The sequence below is a fragment of the Mustelus asterias genome, chromosome 1 (assembly GCF_964213995.1).
Source record: "Mustelus asterias chromosome 1, sMusAst1.hap1.1, whole genome shotgun sequence".
NCBI lineage: Eukaryota > Metazoa > Chordata > Chondrichthyes > Carcharhiniformes > Triakidae > Mustelus > Mustelus asterias.
In genome coordinates, this window is record NC_135801.1 from 29096128 (window position 1) to 29123048 (window position 26921).

The 26921-nt window shown below is 47.0% G+C and overlaps 1 protein-coding gene across 3 annotated transcripts in view; it reads right to left on the reverse strand.

Annotated features, from left to right (window-relative positions):
• Positions 1-26921, reverse strand: part of rnf150a (ring finger protein 150a) — a 117119-nt gene that overhangs the window by 34059 nt on the left and 56139 nt on the right. For all 3 annotated transcript variants that reach the window (XM_078210687.1, XM_078210695.1, XM_078210678.1), the window contains 2 exons: positions 6141-6212; positions 347-429 (listed from right to left, as the gene is read on the reverse strand). In XM_078210687.1, the coding sequence (XP_078066813.1) occupies positions 347-429; positions 6141-6212 (155 nt within the window). The remainder of the gene's footprint in view (positions 1-346; positions 430-6140; positions 6213-26921) is intronic.

The following is a 26921-nucleotide window of genomic DNA, read 5'->3' on the forward strand; positions in this document are numbered from 1 at the left end:
TCGGCAAACAATAAAACGTTCATGCATCATAAACCTATTGGAACTCCCTGAAATGAAAACTAAATTAGTGGATGTGGTCATTCAATAGATACAATTTTTTGAGGGTGAGGTTAGCATAATTGGCTTGAGTTAGGGGGATCAAAAAATATTGGATATTCTCCCAGTGAAATTCTGAGTTTTTGGTCCCCTATTATAGATATGGAGCAGTTTTTTATGCAATCATTTTTGATGATGCAAATCTCTGTGGGCAATTAAATAAGCACAGCTTTTGCAAATTCACAATATTTCATACTACCTCACATGGAGAAACTGAGCAAATGAAGCCGTACTTACAAAGGCAACTTACCGACATGGTAAAATTCTCACAACATCATTTGGCCTGTAGCCTTCAATACAAACAGCACAATTATCAAAGTCTGATTCAGTTTCCTATGGGGGGAAAATATTAAAGAGACAGAATTAAAACTATGCACAACCATATTATTCTAAGTAAACCACGTACATGATCTACTAGGGCTTTCTACTATTGTTAAAAAATACACCAATATAAAACATAACACATTTTAAGGAAACCTGAAATATAATTAGCAGCAGTTAAAATCTCAGAAGTGGTTCATTTGAATCGCATCCTTTGGGCCCAACTGGAATTCTACTGAGTCTTAACATAGTAGAAATTTGGGACAGCAGATCACTGCCCCATAGCACAAAGAGAACATGAAGCAGTGCCCTCAGGTCCTGATCTCAGCTGCTAAAACTGTTTGTTTATCATTCCAGAATCATCCTGGAACGCAAATATCACCCCCGGCTTCTTTTCATTACTGCAAACTGTCTTCTTAAATACCTCCATCCTCCCCCAGTCCCCTCCACCCTCCTCCAGTCCCCTCCACCCTCACCTCCAACAATAAGTGCAAGCAATTCATGGAATTCTATGTCACTGATGGTGAGAGCATTCTAACAGTTACCGCTACCACATCCTTCCCTCCCACTGGTCTAACAGATCATACATGCTCCAAAATTAGTCCTGCCCTAGCCCTGAATGTACGTCCAATGCATTTCTGATTAGTCTCCCACATTCTACCCTCTGTAACCTTGAGGTCATCCAGAACTCTTCTGCTGGCATCCTTACTTGCACCAAGTCCAGTGCTTGCTGACCTACATCGGCTTCCAGTTAAGCAAAACATTTTCATCCTTGTTTTCAAAATCCTCGATGATCTCACCCCTCCCTCCTGTTCCTCCAGCTACATGCTCTTCCGAGATATCTGTGCTCATCTAATTCTGGCCTCTTGATTTTCGCCAATTTTAATTGCTCCAACAATGTTCACAATGCTTTCAGCTAACTAAGTCACAAGCTCTGGAATTCCCCTCCTTAAACGTTCTTCCTCTCTAGTTCCCATTCTACCTCGAAGATGTTCCTCAAAAACTACCCCTTTGACCAGATGTTTGGCCATTTGCCCTCATGTGGCTCAGTGTCTAATTACACACTGTAATGCTGCCATGAAGAATCTTGGGCATTTTATTACGTTAAAGGCACTATATAAATGCAAGTCATTGAAAAAATTGTAACTGAGGCAGGTCTTGCAACACGGAAATCTTCAGCTGGTTTTCAAGTGCAGCAGATAATCCAGCTGAGGAGTTTCTGATGGCTTGGATTCCCATCCCATTCCCTTTCCCAAGCTTGGTGTCAGCACTAGTGAGGATCTACTAGACAAGACAAGGAGCAGGCGGGCGCAGGAGGCAGGCGGGAGGGTGCGGGGCAGGGCAGGCAGAGCGAGGGGGAGGGGCGAGCGAGGGGGAGGGGCGAGCGAGGGGGAGGGGCGAGCGAGGGGGAGGGGCGAGCGAGGGGGAGGGGCGAGCGAGGGGGAGGGGCGAGCGAGGGGGAGGGGCGAGCGAGGGGGAGGGGCGAGCGAGGGGGAGGGGCGAGCGAGGGGGAGGGGCGAGCGAGGGGGAGGGGCGAGCGAGGGGGAGGGGCGAGCGAGGGGGAGGGGCGAGCGAGGGGGAGGGGCGAGCGAGGGGGAGGGGCGAGCGAGGGGGAGGGGCGAGCGAGGGGGAGGGGCGAGCGAGGGGGAGGGGCGAGCGAGGGGGAGGGGCGAGCGAGGGGGAGGGGCGAGCGAGGGGGAGGGGCGAGCGAGGGGGAGGGGCGAGCGAGGGGGAGGGGCGAGCGAGGGGGAGGGGCGAGCGAGGGGGAGGGGCGAGCGAGGGGGAGGGGCGAGCGAGGGGGAGGGGCGAGCGAGGGGGAGGGGCGAGCGAGGGGGAGGGGGCGGGGAGGGGGCGAGGGAGGGGGAGGGGGCGAGGGAGGGAGGGGGGCGAGGGAGGGAGGGGGGCGAGGGAGGGAGGGGGGCGAGGGGGGCGAGGGAGGGAGGGGGGCGAGGGGGGCGAGGGAGGGAGGGGGGCGAGGGAGGGAGGGGGGCGAGGGAGGGAGGGGGGCGAGGGAGGGAGGGGGGCGAGGGAGGGAGGGGGGCGAGGGAGGGAGGGGGGCGAGGGAGGGAGGGGGGCGAGGGAGGGAGGGGGGCGAGGGAGGGAGGGGGGCGAGGGAGGGAGGGGGCGAGGGAGGGAGGGGGCGAGGGAGGGAGGGGGCGAGGGAGGGAGGGGGCGAGGGAGGGAGGGGGGCGAGGGAGGGAGGGGGGCGAGGGAGGGAGGGGGGCGAGGGAGGGAGGGGGGCGAGGGAGGGAGGGGGGCGAGGGAGGGAGGGGGGCGAGGGAGGGAGGGGGGCGAGGGAGGGAGGGGGGCGAGGGAGGGAGGGGGGCGAGGGAGGGAGGGGGGCGAGGGAGGGAGGGGGGCGAGGGAGGGAGGGGGGCGAGGGAGGGAGGGGGGCGAGGGAGGGAGGGGGGCGAGGGAGGGAGGGGGGCGTGGGTGGGAGGGGGGCGAGGGAGGGGGAGGGGCGAGCGAGGGGGAGGGGCGAGCGAGGGGGAGGGGCGAGCGAGGGGGAGGGGCGAGCGAGGGGGAGGGGCGAGCGAGGGGGAGGGGCGAGCGAGGGGGAGGGGCGAGCGAGGGGGAGGGGCGAGCGAGGGGGAGGGGCGAGCGAGGGGGAGGGGCGAGCGAGGGGGAGGGGCGAGCGAGGGGGAGGGGCGAGCGAGGGGGAGGGGCGAGCGAGGGGGAGGGGCGAGCGAGGGGGAGGGGCGAGCGAGGGGGAGGGGCGAGCGAGGGGGAGGGGCGAGCGAGGGGGAGGGGCGAGCGAGGGGGAGGGGGCGGGGAGGGGGCGAGGGAGGGGGAGGGGGCGAGGGAGGGAGGGGGGCGAGGGAGGGAGGGGGGCGAGGGAGGGAGGGGGGCGAGGGAGGGAGGGGGGCGAGGGGGGCGAGGGAGGGAGGGGGGCGAGGGGGGCGAGGGAGGGAGGGGGGCGAGGGAGGGAGGGGGGCGAGGGAGGGAGGGGGGCGAGCGAGGGAGGGGGGCGAGGGAGGGAGGGGGGCGAGGGAGGGAGGGGGGCGAGGGAGGGAGGGGGGCGAGGGAGGGAGGGGGGCGAGGGAGGGAGGGGGGCGAGGGAGGGTGGGGGGCGAGGGAGGGTGGGGGGCGAGGGAGGGAGGGGGCGAGGGAGGGAGGGGGCGAGGGAGGGAGGGGGGCGAGGGAGGGAGGGGGGCGAGGGAGGGAGGGGGGCGAGGGAGGGAGGGGGGCGAGGGAGGGAGGGGGGCGAGGGAGGGAGGGGGGCGAGGGAGGGAGGGGGGCGAGGGAGGGAGGGGGGCGAGGGAGGGAGGGGGGCGAGGGAGGGAGGGGGGCGAGGGAGGGAGGGGGGCGAGGGAGGGAGGGGGGCGAGGGAGGGAGGGGGGCGAGGGAGGGAGGGGGGCGTGGGAGGGAGGGGGGCGAGGGAGGGAGGGGGGCGAGGGAGGGAGGGGGGCGAGGGAGGGAGGGGGGCGAGGGAGGGAGGGGGGCGAGGGAGGTAGGGGGCGAGGGAGGGAGGGGGCGAGGGAGGGTGGGGGCGAGGGAGGGAGGGGGGCGAGGGAGGGAGGGGGGCGAGGGAGGGAGGGGGGCGAGGGAGGGAGGGGGGCGAGGGAGGGAGGGGGGCGAGGGAGGGAGGGGGGCGAGGGAGGGAGGGGGGCGAGGGAGGGAGGGGGGCGAGGGAGGGAGGGGGGCGAGGGAGGGAGGGGGGCGAGGGAGGGAGGGGGGCGAGGGAGGGAGGGGGGCGAGGGAGGGAGGGGGGCGAGGGAGGGAGGGGGGCGAGGGAGGGAGGGGGGCGAGGGAGGGAGGGGGGCGAGGGAGGGAGGGGGGCGAGGGAGGGAGGGGGGCGAGGGAGGGAGGGGGGCGAGGGAGGGAGGGGGGCGAGGGAGGGAGGGGGGCGAGGGAGGGAGGGGGGCGAGGGAGGGAGGGGGGCGAGGGAGGGAGGGGGGCGAGGGAAGGAGGGCGGCGAGGGAGGGAGGGCGGCGAGGGAGGGAGGGCGGCGAGGGAGGGAGGGCGGCGAGGGAGGGAGGGCGGCGAGGGAGGGAGGGCGGCGAGGGAGGGAGGGCGGCGAGGGAGGGAGGGCGGCGAGGGAGGGAGGGCGGCGAGGGAGGGAGGGCGGCGAGGGAGGGAGGGCGGCGAGGGAGGGAGGGCGGCGAGGGAGGGAGGGCGGCGAGGGAGGGAGGGCGGCGAGGGAGGGAGGGCGGCGAGGGAGGGAGAGCGGCGAGGGAGGGAGGGCGGCGAGGGAGGGAGGGCGGCGAGGGAGGGAGGGCGGCGAGGGAGGGAGGGAGGGCGGCGAGGGAGGGAGGGAGGGCGGCGAGGGAGGGAGGGCGGCGAGGGAGGGAGGGAGGGCGGCGAGGGAGGGAGGGCGGCGAGGGAGGGAGGGCGGCGAGGGAGAGAGGGCGGCGAGGGAGGGAGGGCGGCGAGGGAGGGAGGGCGGCGAGGGAGGGAGGGCGGCGAGGGAGGGAGGGAGGGCGGCGAGGGAGGGAGGGAGGGCGGCGAGGGAGGGAGGGCGGCGAGGGAGGGAGGGCGGCGAGGGAGGGAGGGAGGGCGGCGAGGGAGGGAGGGCGGCGAGGGAGGGAGGGCGGCGAGGGAGGGAGGGCGGCGAGGGAGGGAGGGCGGCGAGGGAGGGAGGGCGGCGAGGGAGGGAGGGCGGCGAGGGAGGGAGGGCGGCGAGGGAGGGAGGGCGGCGAGGGAGGGAGGGCGGCGAGGGAGGGAGGGCGGCGAGGGAGGGAGGGCGGCGAGGGAGGGAGGGCGGCGAGGGAGGGAGGGCGGCGAGGGAGGGAGGGCGGCGAGGGAGGGCGGCGAGGGAGGGAGAGCGGCGAGGGAGGGAGAGCGGCGAGGGAGGGAGAGCGGCGAGGGAGGGAGAGCGGCGAGGGAGGGAGAGCGGCGAGGGAGGGAGAGCGGCGAGGGAGGGAGAGCGGCGAGGGAGGGAGATACGCTAGTGTGTGTGAGGGAGATGAGAGTGTGTGTGGGATGAGAGCAAGTGTGTATGTGAGGTGAGTGTGTTTGTGAGAGAGATGAGACTGAGTGAGTGACTGAGTGTGCATGAGAGATGAGAGTGTGTGCTTGTGCCTAAAATGAGTATGTGAGTGCATTAGATGAGTGTGTAAGTGAGAGATGTGCATGAGAGATGGGAGTGTGTGTGCGTGTGAGAGCGATGGGAGTGTGAGAGAGACATGAATGCATGTCTGTCCAATGATTCCAGCATTCCAGCAGCATTCTTCCATTAATAATGACAAAAAGATAAAGTCTAAGTTGGTTTTCTAATCAGAGAACTTCCTAATTATACTAAATGTATACATAAGAAATAGAAAAGACTTTTATAAATGAGGTTTTGGATGTTTGTACATATTGCACAGAAACAGTCATTTTTTGTGGTTCAACTCAATAAGAATGCTTCTGCAGTCTTTGGAGACCAAAAAAGGTTCCGTGGCTGGAAAGATTTGGGAAACTCTGATTTAGGCCATTCGACTGGCAATGTTTGATTTGATTTGATTTATTATTGCCACATATATTAACATAGAGTGAAAAATATTGTTGCTATAATCCATGGAAAGAATAACATGGAGAAATGTGGCGGCTGTTATTACTTGAGGTATTTTTATATCTGTGTGTTTGTGGAACGTGAGCATCACTGACAAGGTTAATACTTATTACTTGGAAAGGTCGAGCTGGTTAATAATGTTAGCAATGTCCATTGTAAAATGAGGTGCCTGTTTTAGCAAGCAGAAAAGCAAACAAAATTGAGAGGGCTGATTTTTAAAAAGAATTACCTTATCACCTTTCTTGATTGTTCTAATTTGAAGTTTTCCAATCGCCTTTTTAGCAGCATCTCCAAGACGACGCTAGAAAAATAGAATAAAATATACCATTCATTACTCATGTATCAAGTAACCACCACTATACACTGTGGTTCAACATTCATAAAACTGGATGGGTAAATTTATAAAATCAATACAGTACATTTGAACCCTGCAACCTTCTCCCTCTTCCTGACCTTACTCATTGCTCTAATTCTGCTCTCTAATGCATTTTTCTTGCTTCTTTTGCCCACCGTTGGGAGGCCATGTTTCAGTTGCCCAGGATCCATGCTCTGGAATTCCCTCCATGAACCTCGCTGCCTCCTTCCCTTTCTTTAAAACCCTCCTAAAAAAATGTCTTTGGCCAAGCCTTTGATAACTCAGGGGGCAGGGATTCGGGTTCCTGGATCATTGGGACCTCTTTAGGGGCAGGTGTGACCTGTATAAAAAAGACGGGTGGCACTTGAATCCCAGGGGGACCAATATCCTGGCAGGAAGGTTAGCTAAGGCTACTGGAGAGACTTTAAACTAGAAAGGTTGGGGGAGGGGGGAATCGAGATAAGGTGACTGGGAGCGAGGAGGGTAGCCCACAAATAGAGAGGGATTGTAGACAGCGTAAGAGGGAGAATAGACGGGTGATGGAGAAGGGAAGAGCTCAGACCAATGGTTTGAGATGTGTCTATTTTAATGCCAGGAGTGTAGTAAATAAAGTGGATGAGCTTAGAGTGTGGATCGATGCTTGGAAGTGTGATGTGGTGGCCATTACGGAGACTTGGGGACAGGGACAGGACTGGATACTTCAGGTGCCAGGTTTCAGATGTTTCAGAAAGGACAGAGAGGGAGGCAGAAGAGGGGTGGGTGGGGGGGGGGGGGGGAGAGAGAGAGAGAGAGAGAGAGAGAGAGAGAGAGAGAGAGAGAGAGAGAGAGAGTGGCACTGCCGATCAGGGATAGTGTCACAGCTGTAGGGAAGGTGGACGCCGTGGAGGGGTTGTCTACGGAGTCTCTGTGGGTGGAAGTTCGGAGCGGGAAGTGGTCGATAACTTTGCTGGGTGTTTTCTATAGGCCACCCAATAGTATCAGGGCTGTTGAGGAGCAGATAGGGAAATAGATCCTGGAGAGATGTAGTAATAACAGGGTTGTCGTGATGGGAGACTTTAATTTCCCAAACATCGATTGGAATATCCCTAGGGTAAGGGGTTTGGATGGGAAGGAGTTTGTGAGGTGTGTTCAGGAGGGTTTCCTGACACAGCATGTGGATAAACCTACAAGAGGAGAGGCTGTACTCGATCTGGTACTGGCTAATGAGCCTGGACAGGTGTCGGATCTCTCAGTGGGGGAGCATCTTGGGGATAGTGATCATAACTCTATCTCCTTTACGCTAACATTGGAAAGAGATAGGATCAGGCAAGCTAGGAAAGTGTTTATCTGGAGTAAGGGGAAATATGAAGCCATCAGGCAGGAGATTAGAGGCGTAAATTGGAAGGAGGTATTCTCGAGGGAAAGTACTGTTTCAGATTTTCAAGGATTGTTTGTCTGGAGTTCTACATGACAATGTTCTGATGAGACAGGGAGGTTTTGGTAGGTTACGGGAACAGTGGTGCACGAAAGCTGTGCTGAACCTAGTCAAAAGGAAAAGGAAAGCGTACAATAGGTTCAGAGAGCTAGGCGATGATGGGGGTCTAGATGAGTATACGGCTTGTAGGAAGGGACTTAAGAAGGAAATTAGGAGAGCCAGAAGGGGTCACGAGAAGGCCTTAGCAGGTAAGATTAAGGAGAATCTTAAGGCATTCTATAAATATGTGAAGGGTAAAAGGATGAGATGTGAAGGAATAGAACCTATAAAATGTGAAGGTGAGAAAGTCTGTACGGAACCGGAAGAAATAGCAGAGGTGCTTAATGAATACTTTACCTCGGTATTCACGGTGGAAAAAGACCTGGGTGGTTGTACTACAGGATTGCGGCGGACTGAGAAGATTGAGTTTGTTGACATTAAGAAAGATGTGTTGGAAATTTTGAATAGCATCAAGATAGATAAGTCGCCGGAACCGGATGGGATGTACCCCAGGTTACGGTGGGAGGCGAGGGAAGAGATTGCAGAGCCTCTGGCGATGATCTTTGCGTCGTCAATGGAGACGGGAGAGGTTCCGGAGGACTGGAGGATTGCAGATGTGGTTCCCATATTCAAGAAAGGGAATAGGGATAGCCCAGGAAATTACCGACCGGTGAGTCTAACCTCAGTGGTTGGTAAGTTGATGGAGAAGATCCTGAGGGACAGGATTTATGAACATTTAGAGAAGTTTAGTATGCTCAAAAGTAGTCAGCACAGCTTTGTCAAAGGCAAATCGTGCCTTACAAGCCTGGTGGAATTCTTTGAAAATGTGACTAAACACGTTGATGAAGGAAAAGCGGTAGATGTGGTTTACATGGACTTCAGCAAGGCGTTCGATAAGGTCCCCCATGCAAGACTTCTCGAGAAAGTGAGAGGGCATGGGATCCAAGGGGCTGTTGCCTTGTGGATCCAGAACTGGCTTGCCTGCAGAAGGCAGAGAGTGGTTGTCGATGGGTCTTTTTCTGAATGGAGGTCGGTCAGCAGTGGAGTGCCCCAGAGATCTGTTCTGGGACCCTTGCTGTTTGTCATTTTCATAAATGACCTGGATGAGAGGTGGAGGGATGGGTGGGTAAGTTTGCCGACAACACGAAGGTTGGTGGTGTTGTGGATAGTTTGGAGGGATGTCAGAAGTTGCAGCGTGACATAGATAGGATGCAAGACTGGGCGGAGAGGTGGCAGATGGACTTCAACCCGGATAAATGTGTAGTGGTACATTTTGGCAGGTCAAATGGGATGAAGGAGTATAATATCAAGGGTAAGACTCTTAGCAGTGTAGAGGATCAGAAGGACCTAGGGGTCCGGGTCCATAGGACTCTTAAATCGACCTCGCAGGTAGAGGAGGTGGTTAAGAAGGCGTATGGTGTGCTGGCCTTCATCAATCGAGGGATTGAGTTTAGGAGTCGGGAGATAATGATGCAGCTATATAAGACCCTCGTCAGACCCCACTTAGAGTACTGTGCTCAGTTCTGGTTGCCTCATTACAGGAAGGATGTAGAAATTATTGAAAGGGTGCAGAGAAGATTTACAAGGATGTTGCCTGGATTGGGTGGCATGCCTTATGAGGATAGGTTGAGGGAGCTCGGTCTTTTCTCCTTGGAGAGACGAAGGATGAGAGGTGACCTGATAGAGGTGTACAAGATGTTGAGAGGTATAGATCGGGTGGATTCTCAGAGGCTTTTTCCCAGGGCTGAAATGGCTGCTACGAGAGGACACAGGTTTAAGGTGCTGGGGAGTAGGTACAGAGGCGATGTCAGGGGTAAATTTTTCACTCAGAGGGTGGTGGGTGAGTGGAATCGGCTGCCATCAATGGTGGTGGAGGCAAACTCGATAGGGTCTTTTAAGAGATTTCTGGATGAGTTCATGGGACTTAATAGGATTGAGGGTTATAGGTAAGCCTATATATAGGCCTAGGTAGGTAGGGACATGACCGGTGCAACTTGTGGGCCGAAGGGCCTGTTTGTGCTGTCGTTTTTCTGTGTTCTATGTTCTAACTCCTAATATTGCATTTTGATTCAAAATTGCTTATTCCTTACATCTACACGAAGTGTCTTGGGACCTTTTCTACATTAAAAGCACCAACAAAATGCAAGATGTTGTAATAGTCTGTGGTTTGACTAAGTTTGGAACCAAATAATCTGATTTAACTGAGGACAAGGGCCACCAGGCTGTCGTGTTTTTCACTTTATGGAATCCCAAGATTCTACTTGAGGTCAGATGCAGCCTCTGAATCCTGGAAACATAGCCATAATTTTCAAACTTGGTTCTGCTTACTCTTTCATTTCATGCTTTCTTGTTTGTCATATATGTGGCTTGAAGATTTCCAGAGTTACTGCTATATTGATGGAGAAATTCAAAATCAGACACCAAAATTGGTTTATGTCAGTAGACCGAGATAAAGGCAAGTTAAATGAGAATGCAAACTTAAATTCCATGGTCTTGCTCAGCTAGGGGAAGTCAGGCAGACGTGTGCTTTCATCTGGCCATGAGATGGCCCACCCAACCCCAGCTGCAATTTGGGCTCTGGGGACATTATCATATTGGAGACAGACTTCCTGGCTTCTACAATGGAAACAACAGAAAATGTGCTGAATGGCTCATAGCTGCAGGGAGATAAACCCACAGAATTGTAAAAAAATTCAAAACCTTACTTTTCCTTGGCTCCAGTGTTTTCTTAGCTGTTCTTTTGCAAAAACCTTTAGAGCACTCCCATGGACAGTCCCCTTGTTCGGGTATGTAACATACAGTACAGTATATTGCATCATTTGACTTGCTAGTTTGATGAGGAGTGTTTTATATGTCTATCCATCATTAATTGTGCAAGCCTGAATTCATTCCTTATACAATTATATAATCTTGTATGATTGTGATGACTCAAGTGCTTTGAGAAGCATGTATTTTCTTTTTGTGCAATGTCGCTTTAAGTCCAAAGTGAGCTGGGGAGTATTCTGAAAGATGGTCAATTGCTTTCCTGATTATGACATAATTAAGTTCCAAGAAACACCCATTTGACATAAGGCTGCCATGGGGATGTAGAGCTAAGAAGCAAAGGATAAATAGAAAGCTAATTGCAGCTGGGTTGGATCAGCCAGTCCTTTCTGTTTCACAGTTCAGAACACTGAGAATTTGTATAAAGAGAAAATAAGCAATGTTCTCTCTGAACAGAACAGTTTTCTGTTTGACAGTCTTAAAACAGATCCTGGTGTTAAAGCAGATCTCTGAGAACAGACCAGAGTCTGCGTTACCATGCATGTTATCCAGCTGTAACAAACAGTGGCAGACTAAGGACAAGAGATTGTGGATTCCTCTTGCCTCAGTGTTGCTAGAGAAGGGAGTCTTTGGGGATTCTGTGCCATCAGAACTGTCAAGACCTGAATGAGAAGGTTCGTAGACATGTGTCTTGTCATTGTTAACCATGTCCAGGGGCTTTGGATGGAATGTGGCTGCTGTTGAATGCAACTCAAGGAGTGAAACAATTGAGTAGAATGCAAGAGATCCTACACAGAGGCCGAGTAGGTAGCAATACAAATACTTGTGGCATATCTTTGTTGTATCAATCATTAAAAATAAAATTTACCTCTTTATTCGGAATATCCTTCACCTGTTAATGCTCGAATTATGTAAACTTTAGCTGGCATGTTACAGTAAAAGTTTTAAAAAGTAAAATCTTGTCCACCAGTTTTCTTTGTGTTGGCATTTGGTGAGGGGGGGGCGAGAGATTCTTTTCTTTTTTATTAAGTTCTCTGTCGTTATGGGGATTATAACATAATGGAGCAGTTATACATATAAGGTGAATAAAACACAGTAAAACTCTAATAAATGTCAACCCTTAACAAGGGGCACACAGGATACAAAACTCAAGCCAGCATTTTCTGCTTTAGAGAAAAGCCAAAGTGGCACTTCCCAGATCAGCATAATTAGGAATTTTGCCATAAGTCTGCCAAAGTTATTGTGTGTGTGTGTCAGAGCTCAGTGTGTTGTGGAATAGAAAACTGTCACTGGCTGTCCTATGGCATCTGCTTTAGTAGAACAGGGGTGCCTCTGAGACATCTGTAAAGCAGACTAGGAGCTAGAATTATTGCAGCCTGTTACAGTGGGAACCAAGTCAGCTGGGCCCATTTAACTGTGGGAGAGGTCCTGCGTCAGTCTCCCAGCAGTAGTAAAACCTCCCTCAATTAAGTCATTGGTTTACTTTGTTTGCTAATGTTGGCAGAATAAAATTGAGATACAGAGGTTTTTCCACTTGCTGCTATTCCTCACAATAAGCTGGGGTAGAGGAATAAAGGAATCCTGGAATACAAGTACACCAGCCAATAAAAGTTGTGCCACATGTTAGCAATGCCATGAGAAAAGGAAACCAAGTTGCGCTTTGTTTTTAAGAGAGATCTATCATTGAAAGGAAGGAAAGCTGTACTAAACCTGGATCGAACCTTGGGCATAATCGCCTTACTGTAACAAAGATATAGAGATACTGGAGAAGGTGCAAAGTGAATTTACAAGGATGATACCAGAAATATATTTCAGGAAAAGATGAACAGGTTGTGTCTCTTTTTTCTTGAAAAGGGCGGCTGTGGGGTGACCTAATTGAGATCTTTTAAAATTATAAAAGATTTCAATTGAGTGGATACAGAGAGGATGTCCAACTTGTGGTGAACAGCACAACCAAAGGCCATCAATGTAAGATAGTCAACAAAAAATACAATAGAGATTTCAGGAGAAACCTCTTTGCCCAAAGTCATGAGAATGTGGAACTCATTGCTACTGGAATATCTGAAGTGATTCATACAATATGCATTTTAGGGAGATTAGGCAAGCATATGATGGAGAAGGAAGTTGAGGGTTATGATTTAGATGAGGGAAAATGGGGGTGGGGGGATTTGGAGTCCCATATTCACATTGGCACGTAATGGTGGGCCAATTGGTCTGTGTCTGTACCATATATCCTAGTTATCCGCATTCTCCAAATCCTCCACCATGTGCAACTGTGCTTATGTGAACAGCATAAAAATGTGATTTATACTTTTAGATTAGACTTCCTCTTTACATGCAGGTTGTCATTCTGAATGAATAGATTAATTTACAGGTTACAGCTAAATTTTAAAAAAGCAAAAGATTAGGGCTATATACCTAAAAGACCTAATTTGCTTTGAGAAAGACATGGACCACACAAACTCATTTTTATGCAGGCTATTAAAGGTTAAAAAAAGGACGTTGGCTTTATGATTAACAGGTCTATTCAACATCACAAAATCAAACAATTTGATATGATGCTCAGATTTTGTTTTACCTATGAAAGCAGCATTTTTGTTTCCTCTTTCTGCTAGTTATGAACTGAAATGAGCTAAATTGACAATATTATTCCAAAAAGCCGGACAGGTGGGTAATCCAGGAGGCAGAGGAATTCATACTTTTGCAGCAATTAGTGGGAAAATACTTCATTATGGTTAGATAGTAGGAGTTTCATTCTGGGCTTCTATTGTTGCTATATGTTGGCACTTGATGCCCAAAGTGAAGAATTTGCTGCCAAGAATGAAAACAAAGACAAAAAATATTTATAGAAGACTAACTGCTCATCATATGTTAGTATTTATTTGGTCATTAATTAGTATTAATATTAACCAAGTATATTTCTACAGCTACGTTTTTCTGAGAAACATCAATTATTTTCAAAACTCTGCCAAATGTTTACACATCACCAGAGTGTGCCAGTAAAACAGCCAATACAAATTTGAAGCATAAGCCATTCTGAAATCTAATGCTAATCAAATACATTTGACATCAGAGGGTTTGTACAACACTTTTGTTTCAATGTGTGCAAACATTGGCATTATTTCCTCTAACCTATGTCATTGCAGCTTGGTGTAACATCACACCACTCAATTTCACTGTAACGTTAGGCCATCTGACCATTTGTGCCTTAATGTCCTGATGGCATCTACAGCAACTTAAAGCAATCCAAATGTTACACATGCTGGTTAGCTAAGAAACACATGCACATCAACAATGTGTATTTACATTACACAATTATTGTAATAAAACATCCCAAAGTGTCACAGAGACATTATAATACAAAATGTGATACCTAGCCACATAAGGAGATATTTGGCAGGAGATCAAAAGCTTTGTAAAAATAAAGTAGGTTTTAATGTGTGTCTTAAAGGAGGAAAGTAGAAGTTGAAATATTTTAAAAATATCAAAGCCTTTAAGAATTTTATCAATTTAGAAACTGGACATTCAACAAATGCATGTTTCTCGTGTACATTCATCCCAGAGAATACTTTCTTCTTTCACACTGCAGGATTTCATAGAATCATAGAATCCTACAATGCAGAAGGAGGCCATTCGGCCCATTGAGTCTGCACCGACCACAATCCCATCCAGACCCTATCCCCACAACCCCATGCATTGCCCCTCTGACAGAAAGGGGCAATTCAACATGGCCGATCCACCTAACCCGCACATCTTTGGACTGTGGGAGGAAACCGGAGTACCCGGAGGAAACCCACGCAGACATGGGGCGGATATGCAAACTCCAACACAGACAGTGACCCAAACCGGGATCAAACCCAGGTCCCTGGCGCTGTGAGGCAGCAGTGCTAACCATGCCGCAATATCTGTAGAAATGAATCCTATTTATTTAACTTTTTTAGTTAATCTATTTGATTAATTAATCTATTTGAAAACGGTGGACAGGAAAAGATCAGCTCGGCCATCAATAAATAATGAGACAGGGAAATTTCCTATGTGCAATAAAGGAAGAAAGGGACAAAGGAAACATCGGAGCAGGTAACATAATTCTATAGTGGAGCGCATTTCCTTCTTGCTTTGCTTCATTGAATTTTATGGGTCTTAAGTGCCAACTTTCACAATCACATGCAGCATAATGCATTCTCCAAATACAAGAGAAGACATTTATTTCACATTTTCTGCTCATCTAACATCTTTTTCATTCAAGTTATGAAAGGAGTGACCATTTCCTCCGCAGATAATCCAATGTTTGCTAGAACAAAGAATTAATACACAGCGCTAATGCGCACTTCCCCAGGTTGGTTGCATGTCAAACTGTGAATAAATTACACAACGAACTTTTGGGATAATTTGGAGGCTGATGTGTAATTTGAAGGCCAATTTCTGGACCAGTTGAAAAGAGATTTGTTCTAATTGCTCTGTACACAGCTAGTATTAAGTTCTTTAGAATGCAGTTAAAATAATAACCTTTGAAAAAATATATATAAATATTGGTATACATAGCAGATAGTATTTTACTTTTAAGTACTGCCAGCTTAAGTACCTGTCCTTTATCATTTTTTATCCCATCTAATATTGCTAATGTTGCTGCAGGGTCTATTAAGTCTGCTGGTAAGGATCTTGTGTGAAGTTAAGGAGATATAAACATGGTGAACAGTTGAAGAGGCAGTCAGAGAAGGATACAAAGAAAAAATGAGTAATATAAATGTATTCTCTGTAAAGAAAATGTCTGTTTTGATCAGATGGCCAAAGTTACAAAAGCTGATTAAATGGTACCACATAAAAATCAATCTTATCTAATGCAGTAATGTTTAGTTCCCAGTCATTCCTTTGTTTTTTATAACCATTTCATAAATTTAGAGCCAAGCAGTCAATTTAGGAAGCTTGATTTCGAGCAGAGAGGATCAAATGCTGTAGATTACCACAACGAATTTCAAACTTCTACAGACCAGACTAGAGGGGGAAAAGGATTGATCGAAAAATTGTACTCAGAAGTTAAGTGATTTTTAAATTTTTACACACTTAAAATCAAATATTACTCCAGCAAAATAATTGCAACAAGTCATTCAACTATAGGGGTAACAGTGTGATGTTTCTCATTAACACAGCTTTATGCTTTCAAGTTATACAGGTTTCAAATTTAATACATATTAAATTGTGGAATGTGCAATTATCCCAAGTGAACATATGTCAGCGAGTGAAGTGTATTTTACTCAATATATTATAGCTTAAATAGTTTAGCAATTTTCTTTCAAATGTGAAGGGCACTGTGGTAGCACACATGACTTCATATGAAGCATAGGTTGTTGCAACACATGGACACAGCTGGCTGCCTGCTTGGAGTGTGTCAAGTCAGTTGGGGGCCTGTCAAGGCGCGATAATGGGACACTGTTTGGGTCTCCTACTATGATCAACATGATTCCCTCCATATGGATGGGGCAATTGTGCAGAGCTGTACCGCAGAATTTGGAATAGTTTGTGGTGGGAAGGCAGCTACTTAACAGCGTAACCAGCTGTGCTATTAACATATTCGAGGTCAGGATGGAATTTCTTCTGTGATGAAAGATTGTTGATTAGATTAGCAACGTTTCTGCTTTCAAAAAGAGAATGAGGCAGCCAACTAGTGAGCTTTTTGCATGTTTTCTGAGGTTACAGCAGATTTCTCATAGAAAGGATTTGCTTTTAAGGCAAGTCAGGATTTCAAGAAACTGATTTGCAATAGTTAACATTTATCACGTTGTTAATGGGATATTTAGACTGGAATGAATAAGTCTTAACTTCAATGGCAAGTTTAGTTTGTAATAACTGAGCAAGTATAACAACTTCATGCAGTCAATGCATTTCAGGCAGACAAGCACTATTTTCACAAAGCTAATGGCCGAGCAGCACAACTCACTCAGCAACCTCTGGATATTTGACCTTAAACGTGCATCAGCCCCTCACATGGAGCCGACGTAAAATGTACAGATAAATAAGGACAAGTCCCATTAGTCTCACCATTTATTTGACAAGAATCTCAGTGCTCAGTGGTGGCTATGGTTCTGAATGTTGCAGGGGCAACATCCCAAGAATGAGAGAGCAGGATTATAATTGGCTGTTTCAAAAGATTTCTTTTTTTTTGTCCTTTCCCTATCTTTCTGCTCTATTCTGCAGGCTGAGCTCCTTACTTGACTAGGGTGTTTCACTGGTTGAACCATAGAAGCATATAGCACAAGAAATGTTGTGACAATGCAAAGGTCCTTGCTGGAAATAATTAATATTGATCTCCAAAACCCACTAGCTTCAAGTATTTACCACATTTTCTCTTAGAAGTTAAAACTGTCCATGTTCAACCAGTTCCTATAACAAAGCAATGTATGACTCACCGACTAGATGCATAAAGACATTTCTGCTAACCTCTCTTTTCAAAATCCTAATGAGAATTTTAAATTAGACCTTTATTACTGACTTCCCTGGTTCACCATCAACCCTAAAATAGAAATCAAACCATCGTTTTAAATTCATTTCTCTCAAACATTTTCACTCTAGTGAAGCTGGTCCCAATTTCTCAAGTTCCCTTATAATTAACATTTTCTATCAATGACATAATCCTATTGAATGCTAGACTCTATGGCTTTTAATAGCCTTTCTTAAGTGGCATGCAGTAGCGTGCTTTGTGTTTTAAATATTTTGTAAAAATATATAACCTTTTTATTCTTGTACATTCTGTCCCTATTTATAAAAGCCAAAAGGTGTTGCTGGTTTTTAAATAGCTTTACTTCCCTGCAGGTATACTTTCAGGGAATTAACTAACTTGCTGTCTCTGTTCATCACATCTTTCAAGTATAGACTATCATTTGTTTTATCTTTGAAAATGCACTACACCATAAGTATGTTTATTGAATAGCATCTGTTAACTATTTACCTATTCCTCTAATATATCTATACACTCATAAAGACTTTAGAGACCCTTCATTGTTTGCCAAGCCTGTTTTTGCACCCACTGACAAATTTCAAAATTATGTTGCCCTATAGCGAAGTGTAAATCAACTAAATACAAGATCAGTAATGTACCTCACACTGATCTACGGAATACACACTCGCAACCTTCCTCTCATTTACCCAATCTTTTTGCTTATATAACTATCAGAGACTAAAACAGACTGTTCCTAACCCTGATGCTATATCTGACCGAGATGAATATCAAACCACATTTCTGCACTAACAGTGGTGATTTCCACCTCTATAACATCACCCAACTTTCCTCTGTCTCAGTTCAGCTGCTGAAGAAACCCATTATTCATGCTTTGTTACTTCTACACTTGACTATTCTAACACAGGCCTGACTGAGGTCCCGCGTTCGAATTTCTGTAAACTTGAGGTCATCCAACACTCCTAGTCCCAACCATCTTTAGCTGCCTCATCCATGACCTTCCTACATCATAAGGTCAGAAATGGGGATGTTTGCTGATAATTGCACAATGTTCAGCACAATTCGTGACTCCTCAGATACCATGTCCAAATGCAGCATGACCTCGACATTATCCAGGCTTGGGCTGACAAGTAACATTCATGCCATGAAAGTGCCAGGTAATGACCAGTCCCCCAAGAGAGAATCTAACCATCACCTTATGACATTGCCATCGCTGAATCACCCACTATCAACATTTTGGGCTTTACCATTAGCCAGAAACTGAACCAGGCTAGCCATATAAATACTGTGGGTATAAGAGCAGGTCATAGGCTGGGAATCCAATGGTGAGTAGCTCACCTCCTGACTCTCCAAAGCCTGCAAGGCACAGTTCAGATGGAATGGAATACTCTCCACTTGCCTAGAAAAGGGCAGTTCCAACAACACTCAAGAAGCTTGACACCATCTAGGACAAAGCAGTCCACTTGATTGGCACCCCTTCCACAACATTCACTCCCTCCATCACTAATGAACAGTGCCCACCAACAAACAGTGGCAGCAATGTGCTCTATCTACAAAATGCACAACAGGAACTCACCAAGGTTCCTTAGACAGCACCTACCAAACATCCTGACTTGGATATATATCATCATTCCTTCACTGTCATTGGGCCAAAATCCTAGAACTTCCTCCCTAACAGCACTGTGGGTGTATGGGATGCAGCAGTTCAAGAAAACATCTTTTTACCACTTTCTCAAGGACAATTAGGGGTGGGCAATAAATGCTGGATTAGCACAACCTGTAAAAATTGATTTATAAACCCATGTTCTTACTTGCATCAAGTCCTGCTGCCCATCATGTCTGTGCTTGCTGGTCTACATTGGCTTACGGTCAAGCAATACCTTGATTTTAAAATTCTCATCCTTGCTTTCAAATCACTCCAGTGCCACAACTGCTCAAGATATCTGCACATATAATTTTGGCTTCTTTGGGCACTCCCAATTTTAACTGCTTCACCATTAATGGCCATGCTTTCAGTTGCCTAAACCCTGAGCTAAGAAATCCCTTCCCTATGCCTCACTGCCTCTCTACCTCTTTCCCTTCCTTGAAGACACTGCTTAAAACCAACCTCTTCAACCTTGCTTTTGGCCATCTGCACTAATATTACCATATGTGGCTTAGTGTCTAATTTTGTTCTGTAATGCTCCTGTGAAATGACTTGAGGCATGTTATTTCATTAAAGATACGAGATAAATGTAAGTTGTTGATACTGTCTATATCTACTGACTTTCTATCCAAACTGCTATGTTTTCCTTTATGCCATACACCTATACTTAACTTGCAAGCCTTTTGAGATAAGGCGGCACGGTAGCACAGTGGCGGCACGGTAGCACAGTGGTTAGCACTGCTGCTTCACAGCTCCAGGGATCTGGGTTCGATTCCCGGCTTGGGTCACTGTCTGTGTGGAGTTTGCACATTCTCCTCGTGTCTGCGTGGGTTTCCTCCAGGTGCTCCGGTTTCCTCCCACAGTCCAAAGATGTGCGGGTTAGGTTGATTGGCCATGCTAAAATTGCCCTTAGTGTCCTGAGATGCGTAGGTTAGAGGGATTAGTGGGTAAATATGTAGGGATATGGGGGTAGGGCCTGGGTGGGATTGTGGTCGGTGCAGACTCGATGGGCCGAATGGCCTCTTTCTGTACTGTAGGGTTTCTATGATTTCTTCTATGATAACTTATGGAAAGCCATCTTAATTACCATTTACTGTATTTCCTTTATCTGTTCAGTGGCCACTTTTTTCAAAAACATGTTGTGGGTTTTGATCTCCAGTCCTTGCTGCATATTGCACTAAATTTGAGTCTCGACGTGCTGCCCCATCTTTAGGTTTGGGGCCTCTTTTATGCTGGTTTTAATACTTGGCAGGCTCATTATAGGCAATGGAGAATATTAGTACTGAGGACTGGAGCCCTTTATAATGTGCTTTGGAAGAATGCCAACATCAGAAGAATTTTGTTCCATTCCACACATTACCATCCTCTTGGCTTGGGCTGAATTTTTTCAAATAATGGAAAAACTACACCTACGTTGGGTGAACTAACATTGACATTATTTGCTCAACCTCCACCCTCTACATATAATTATCATTGTGGTGCACAAATTGGCAAAGAGATTCTGAAGATTACATGTTTTTGCTGACTTAGAACACTGCACTCTCTGTGCAACCAATGTACGTCTAATTGATAATAGTTTTGTGCTGTGATATAGGAGATTCAGTGAAGAACCTCGTGAAAAAGAGAGGCGGCAGAAACTGACATGCTGGATCTCACTCTGCTGTCCTTAAAACCTCTCTATAATTTAATGGGGGGGTCAACAATTATTAACCTTGTGACTACTAGGAAAAAAAAGTTAAAGTTAAAGTTTATTTATTTGCCACAAGTAGGCTTACATTAACACTGTAGTGAAGTTACTGTGAAAATTCCCTAGTCACCACACTCCGGCGCCTGTTTGGATACACGGAGGGAGAATTTAACATGGCCAATCCACCTAACCAGCACGTCCTTGGACTGTGGGGGGAAACCGAACACCCAGAGGAAACCCACGCAGACATGGGGAGAACGTGCAAATTCCACACAGACAGTGACCCAAGCTGGGAATTGAACCCGGGTCCCTGGCGCTGTGAGCTAGCAGTGCTAATCACTGTGACACTGTGCTGCCCCAAGCAATAGAAACATGGTGAAATACAACTAATGTACCAACAATACATTAACCCAAGATTTACTGTCAAAGAAACGGTAAAGCTAAAAGCACTCACTACCATTTATTTGCAAATGCCACAGCAACTTCGCAAAGGCAGATGCATGATTAAATACAGAAAAAGAACAGTTGCTGGCGGAGTCCCACTCTGCACTTGTGAAAATGGTATCTCATCTTAGGCTTCCCAATAAAGTATACCATAAGACCATAATACATAGGAGCAGAATTAGGCCACTCGGCCCATCAAGTCTGCTCTGCCATTCAATCATGGCTGATATTTTTCTCATCCCCATTCTCCTGCCTTTTCCCCATTACCCCTGATCTCCTTATTAGTCAAGAACCTATCTATCTCTGTCTTAAAGACACTCAATGAACTGGCCTCCACAACCTTCTGCGGCAAAGAGTTCCACAGATTCACCACTCTCTAGCTGAAGAAATTCCTCCTTATCTCTATTTTAAAGGATCGTCCCTTTAGCCTGAAGTTGTGCCCTCTGGTTCTAGTTTTTCCTACTAGTGGAAACATCCTCTCCACGTCCATTCTATCCAGGCCTTGCAGTATCCTGTAAGTTTCAATAAGATTCCCCCTCATCCTTCTAAACTCCAACGAGTATAGACCCAAAGTCCTCAACTGTTCCTCATATGACAAGCTCTTCATTCCAGGGATCATTCTTGTCAACCTCCTTTGAATCCTTTCCAAGGCCAGCACATCTTATGGAGCCCAAAACTGTTCACAATACTCCAAATGGAGTCTGACCAGAGCCTTATACAGCCTCAGAAATACATCCCTGTTCTTGTATTCTAGCCCTCTTGATATGAATGCTAACATTGCATTTGCCTTCCTAACTACCGACTGAACCTGCACGTTAACCTTAAGAGAATCTTGAACAATGACTCCCAACTCCCTTTGTGTTTCTGATTTCCTAAGCAATTTCCCATTTAGAAAATAATCTATGCCTCCATTTCTCCTTCCAAAGTGCATAACCTCACTTTTCCACATTGTATTCCATCTGCCACTGCTTTACCCACTCTCCTAACCTGTCCAAGTCCTTCTGCAGCCCCCCTGCTTCCTCAATACTACCTGTCCCTCTACATATCTTTTTTTCATCTGCAAACTTCGCAACAGTGCCTTCAGTTCCTTCCTCCAAATCGCTAATGTATATTGTGAAAAGTTGTGGTCCCAGCACTGACCCCTGAGGCACATCACTAGTCACCGGCTGCCATCCTGAAAAAGACCCCTTTATCCTCACTCTCTGCCTTCTGCTAGTCAACCAATCCTCTATCCATGCCAGGATCTTACCCTTAACACCATGGGCTCTTAATTTATTTAACTGTCTCCTATGTGGCACCTTGTCAAAGGTCTTCTGGAAATCTAAATAAATCACATCCACTGGTTCTCCTTTAGCTAACTTCCTTGTTACCTCCTCAAAGAACTCTAACAGATTTGTGAGACATGACCTCCCCTTGACAAAGCCATGTTGACTCAGTCCTACTTTATCATGCACTTCCAAGTACTCTGCGTTCCCATCTTTAATCCTTAATATACACACCATAGGAAGTTATGCCAAGTTATTTCAAGTATCCTTTTAATGACCTGATCAGTGATAATTATTCAATTTATTTTATATAGTGCATTTAATGTAACAAATCGTCCCAAGCACTTCACTCCAGCATTGTAAAACAATGGAGGTCCAGATTGAGGTGTATAAAATTATGAAGGACATAGGGTAGATAAGGAGTTACTTTTCCCCTTAGTAGAGAGGTCAATAACCAGGGGTGCATAGATTTACAGTAATGGGCAGGAATTATAGAGGGGATTTGAGGAAAATCTTTTTCACCCAGAGGATGGTGGGAATCTGGAACTCATTGCCTAAAAGGGTGGTCACAGTGAGAAGTCTCACAACACCAGGTTAAAGTCCAGCAGGTTTATTTGGTAACATGAGCTTTCGGAGCACGGCTCCTTCATCAGGTGAGTGGAGAATTAGGTTCACAAACAGGGCACATATAGACACAGACTCAATTACAAGAGAATGATTGGAATGCGAGTCTTAACAAGTAATCAAGTCTTTACACTCAAGTACAGACAATGCGAGTGGAGAGAGGGTTAAGCAGAGGTTGAAGAGGTATGAATTGTCTCAAGCCAGGACAGTTCGTGAGATTTTGCAAGCCCCGGCAAATCGTGGGGGTTACAGGTAGTGTGACATCAACCCAAGATCCCGGTTGAGGCCGTCCTCATAAGTGCGGAACTTGGCTATTAGTTTCTGCTCGGTGATTCTGCGTTGTCGTGTGTCTTGAAGGCCACCTCGGAGAACGCCTACCCGAAGATCAGAGGCTGAATGCCCTTGACTGCTGAAGTGTTCCCCGACAAGAAGGGAACACTCCTGCCTGGTGACTGTCGAGCGGTGTCCATTCATCCTTTGTCGTAGCATCTGCATGGTCTCACTGATGTACCACGCCTCGGGACATCCTTTCCTGCAGCGCATCAGGTAGACAACATTTTCCAAGTCGCATGAGTATGTACTGTGTACCTGGTGGATGATGTTCTCATGTGAGATGAGGGCATCCGTGTTGATGATCCGGCACGTCTTGCAGAGGTTGCTGTGGCAGGGTTGTGTGGTGTCGTGGTCGCAGTTCTCCTGAAGGCTAGGTTGTTTGCTGCGGACAATGGTCTGTTTGAGGTTGTGCGGTTGTTTGAAGGCAAGTGGTGGGGTGTGGGGATGGCCTTGGTGAGATGTTCGTCTTCATCGATGACATGTTGAAGGCTCCGAAGATGATGTCGTAGCTTCTCCGCTCCGGGGAAGTACTGGACGACGAAGGGTACTCTGTTGGCCGTGTCCCGTGCTTGTCGTCCGAGGAGGTCGGTGCGATTTTTCACTGTGGCGCGTCGGAACTGTCGATCGATGAGTCGAGTGCCTTATCCTATTCTTACGATGGTGGTAGAGGAGGAAACTGTCATAACATTTAAGAAGCATTTAGATGAGCACGTGAAATGCCATAGCATACAAGACTACGGACAAAGTGCTGAAAAATGGGATTGAAAAAGATAGGTGCTTGATGGCTAGTAAAGACACAATGGGCCGAAGAACCTCTTTTTGTGCTGTATGACTCGATGACTATGACAAAACCACGTAGAAGATATTAGGTCTGGTGACCCAATATGAGCAAAAGAGCTGAACTCAAAAGGGTAGGTGAGTGAAAATCTAACCCATCTCCCCTTGACATTCAATGGCATTACTATTGTTGAATCCCCCACTAACATCATCCTGAGGGTTACTATTAACCAGAAACTGAACTAGCCATATAAGAACTGCATGTGCAAGAACAGGTCATTGACTGGGAATTTTGAAGCAGATAACTCACCTCCTGTCCACCAAACTACAAGACACAAGTCAGAAGTGTGATGACCACTCTCCATTTGTCTGGGTGAGTGCAACTATAACAACACTCAAACAATATCAAAAGACAAAGCAGTCCACTTGATCAGCACCCAACCACCAACTTAAACATTCACTCCCTCCAACACCAATACACGGTGGCAGCAGTGTACAACAGTGTACAAAACACACTGCAAACACTCACCAATTCTCATTCCACAGCATCTTCCAAACCCACAACCTCAGATACCTTGAAGGACAAGGGCAGCACATGCATGGGAACACCACCAGCTTCGAGTTCCCTCCCTTCCTGACTTGAAGCTCTATCACCATTCCTTCAGTCACTGGGTCAAAGTTAGGTTAGGAACTTCCTGCCTAACAACACTGTGGGTGTGTCTCCACCACACAGACTGCAGAGGTTCACCAGCACATTTTCAAGGACAACTGGGGATGGGCAGAAAACGCTGGCCTTGCCAGCAATGCCCACTTCCCATGAAAGAATATTAAAAAATATTAAACCAGCATGTTTGAGATCTTATTTCATAATTTCAGCCATTTGACTGGGTAAAACACAAGTCCCCTCCATGTATAACTGTCATTGTGGTACACAAATTGGCAGCGATTCTGGAAACCCACACCTTTTATCATAGATAGAAGTTTATAGCATGGAAACAGGCCCTTCGGTCCAACATGTCCATGCCACTCTTTTTTTTTAAAGCCCCTAAGCTAATCCCAATTGCCCGCATTTGGCCCATATCCCTCTATACCCATCGTACCCATGTAACTATCTAAATGCTTTTTAAAAGACAAAATTGGACCCGCCTCTACTACTACCTCTGGCAGCTTGTCCCAGACACTCACCACCCTCTGTGTGAAAAAATTGCCCCTCTGGACACTTTTGTATCTCTCCCCTCTCACCTTAAACCTATGCCCTCTAGTTTTAGATTCCCCTACCTTTGGGAAAAGATATTGACTATCTAGCTGATCTGTGCCCCTCATTATTTTATAGGCCTCTAGAAGATCACCCCTCAGCCTCCTACGCTCCAGAGAAAAAAGTCCGCGTCTATCCCGCCTCTCCTTATAACTCAATCCATCAAGTCCCGGTAGCATCCTAGTAAATTTTTTCTGCACTCTTTCTAATTTAATAATATCCTTTCTATAATAGGGTGCCCAGAATTGCACACAGTATTCCAAATGTGGCCTTACCAATGTCTTGTACAACTTCAACAAGACATTCCAACTCCTGTATTCAATGTTCTGACTGATGAAACCAAGCATGCCGAATGCCTTCTTCACCACTCTGTCCACCTGTGACTCCACTTTCAAGGAGCTATGAACATGTACCCCTAGATCGCTTTGTTCTGTAACTCGCCCTACCATTAACTGAGTAAGTCCTGCCCTGGTTCAATCTACCAAAATGCATCACCTCGCATTTGTCTAAATTAAACTCCATCTGCCATTTGTCAGCCCACTGACCCAATTGATCAAGATCCCGTTGCAATTGGAGATAATTTTCTTCACTGTCCACTATGCCACTAATCTTGGTGTCATCTGCAAATTTACTAACCATGCCTCCTATATTCTCATCCAAATCATTAATATAAATGACAAATAACAGTGGACCCAGCACTGATCCCTGAGCTGGTCACAGGCCTCCAGTTTGAAAAACAACTCTCTACAATCACCCTCTGGCTTCTGTCAAGAAGCCAATTTTGTATCCATTTAGATACCTCACCCTGGATCCCATGGATATCTCTTTACAGACTTGCCCAACTCTGTACAATATGACACCTTGAGATGCAAGATGTAAGCATACAACTTACTTCAGTTGAGCTCAATAGCCCCGATGCAATCTGTCAGCAGCTTGTCATTAGTCCGAGTATGCTACATATGAGAGCAAAATGTGAAGATATAGTTCTTTTGGGCTTTTTAAAAAATCATCTCTTCTAATCAGTTTGATAACTAGCAGTTTAAAAAGACTTTTCGAACTCTCTGTCGAACAGTAACCCTAGTAAGAGTTTTAACAACCTGGTGTTGTTGACCCCAGTCCAACGCCGGCATCTCCACATCAGAACAGTAACCCTGCCAGGGTTTTAACTGTTGAAAATGATTTAAAATTCCTGATTAAACTACTTTGGAGACAACAGTATCTGTTAATTGTGCAGGTTATTTATAGCGCTCCTTCCTGATTAGTTCAATAAGGTGATTGGCAAGGCAATTTGGCAGAATGTTCACATTTCACGTTTATAATTGTTAAGACTCAGAATTATTTTTAGTGTTGTGGAACATTTAAAAAATCATCAACTTTCAAAGTACAGTATCATTAAAAGGAAAAGAAAATTGACTCTACTTCATCCAGCTGTAGAAGTCTAATTATAGTTAGTAGATTGGTTTAGACGTAGGGTTGATCAATTTGCATGGATACAAAATTTTTAATCCTTTGAAAAATTAATCCTGGAAAGTTAACCACCTTTCTGGAGATTATAGCAGAACCTTGATTATATTAATAAACTAGATTCCCAAGATGTTTATACTTGAATCTACATCTCTCTAAATTACTGACATTGAAAATTGATAAAAGTTTATTACAGCAGCCTATTTGAACTTTTGAACATTACAAAAATTACTGTAAAATGGTAAAATCTCAATGATCAAATTTGCAGGTAATGTTAATTGCCACATCCTCATGTTTTGCTATGATACAATTGCATACAGGGTGCCATGAGTCAGCTCTGATAAAAGACACAAGCTCAATTTTAGCCCTGCCTAACCAATGTGAATAGTACAGACGAAGGTTCAAATGGGGATTAAAGCACTATCTTTTGTGCTTTAACAGAACCATTTTGAATGTGCCAAGGCACCTCAAAAATATCCAATTCTAATGATGTC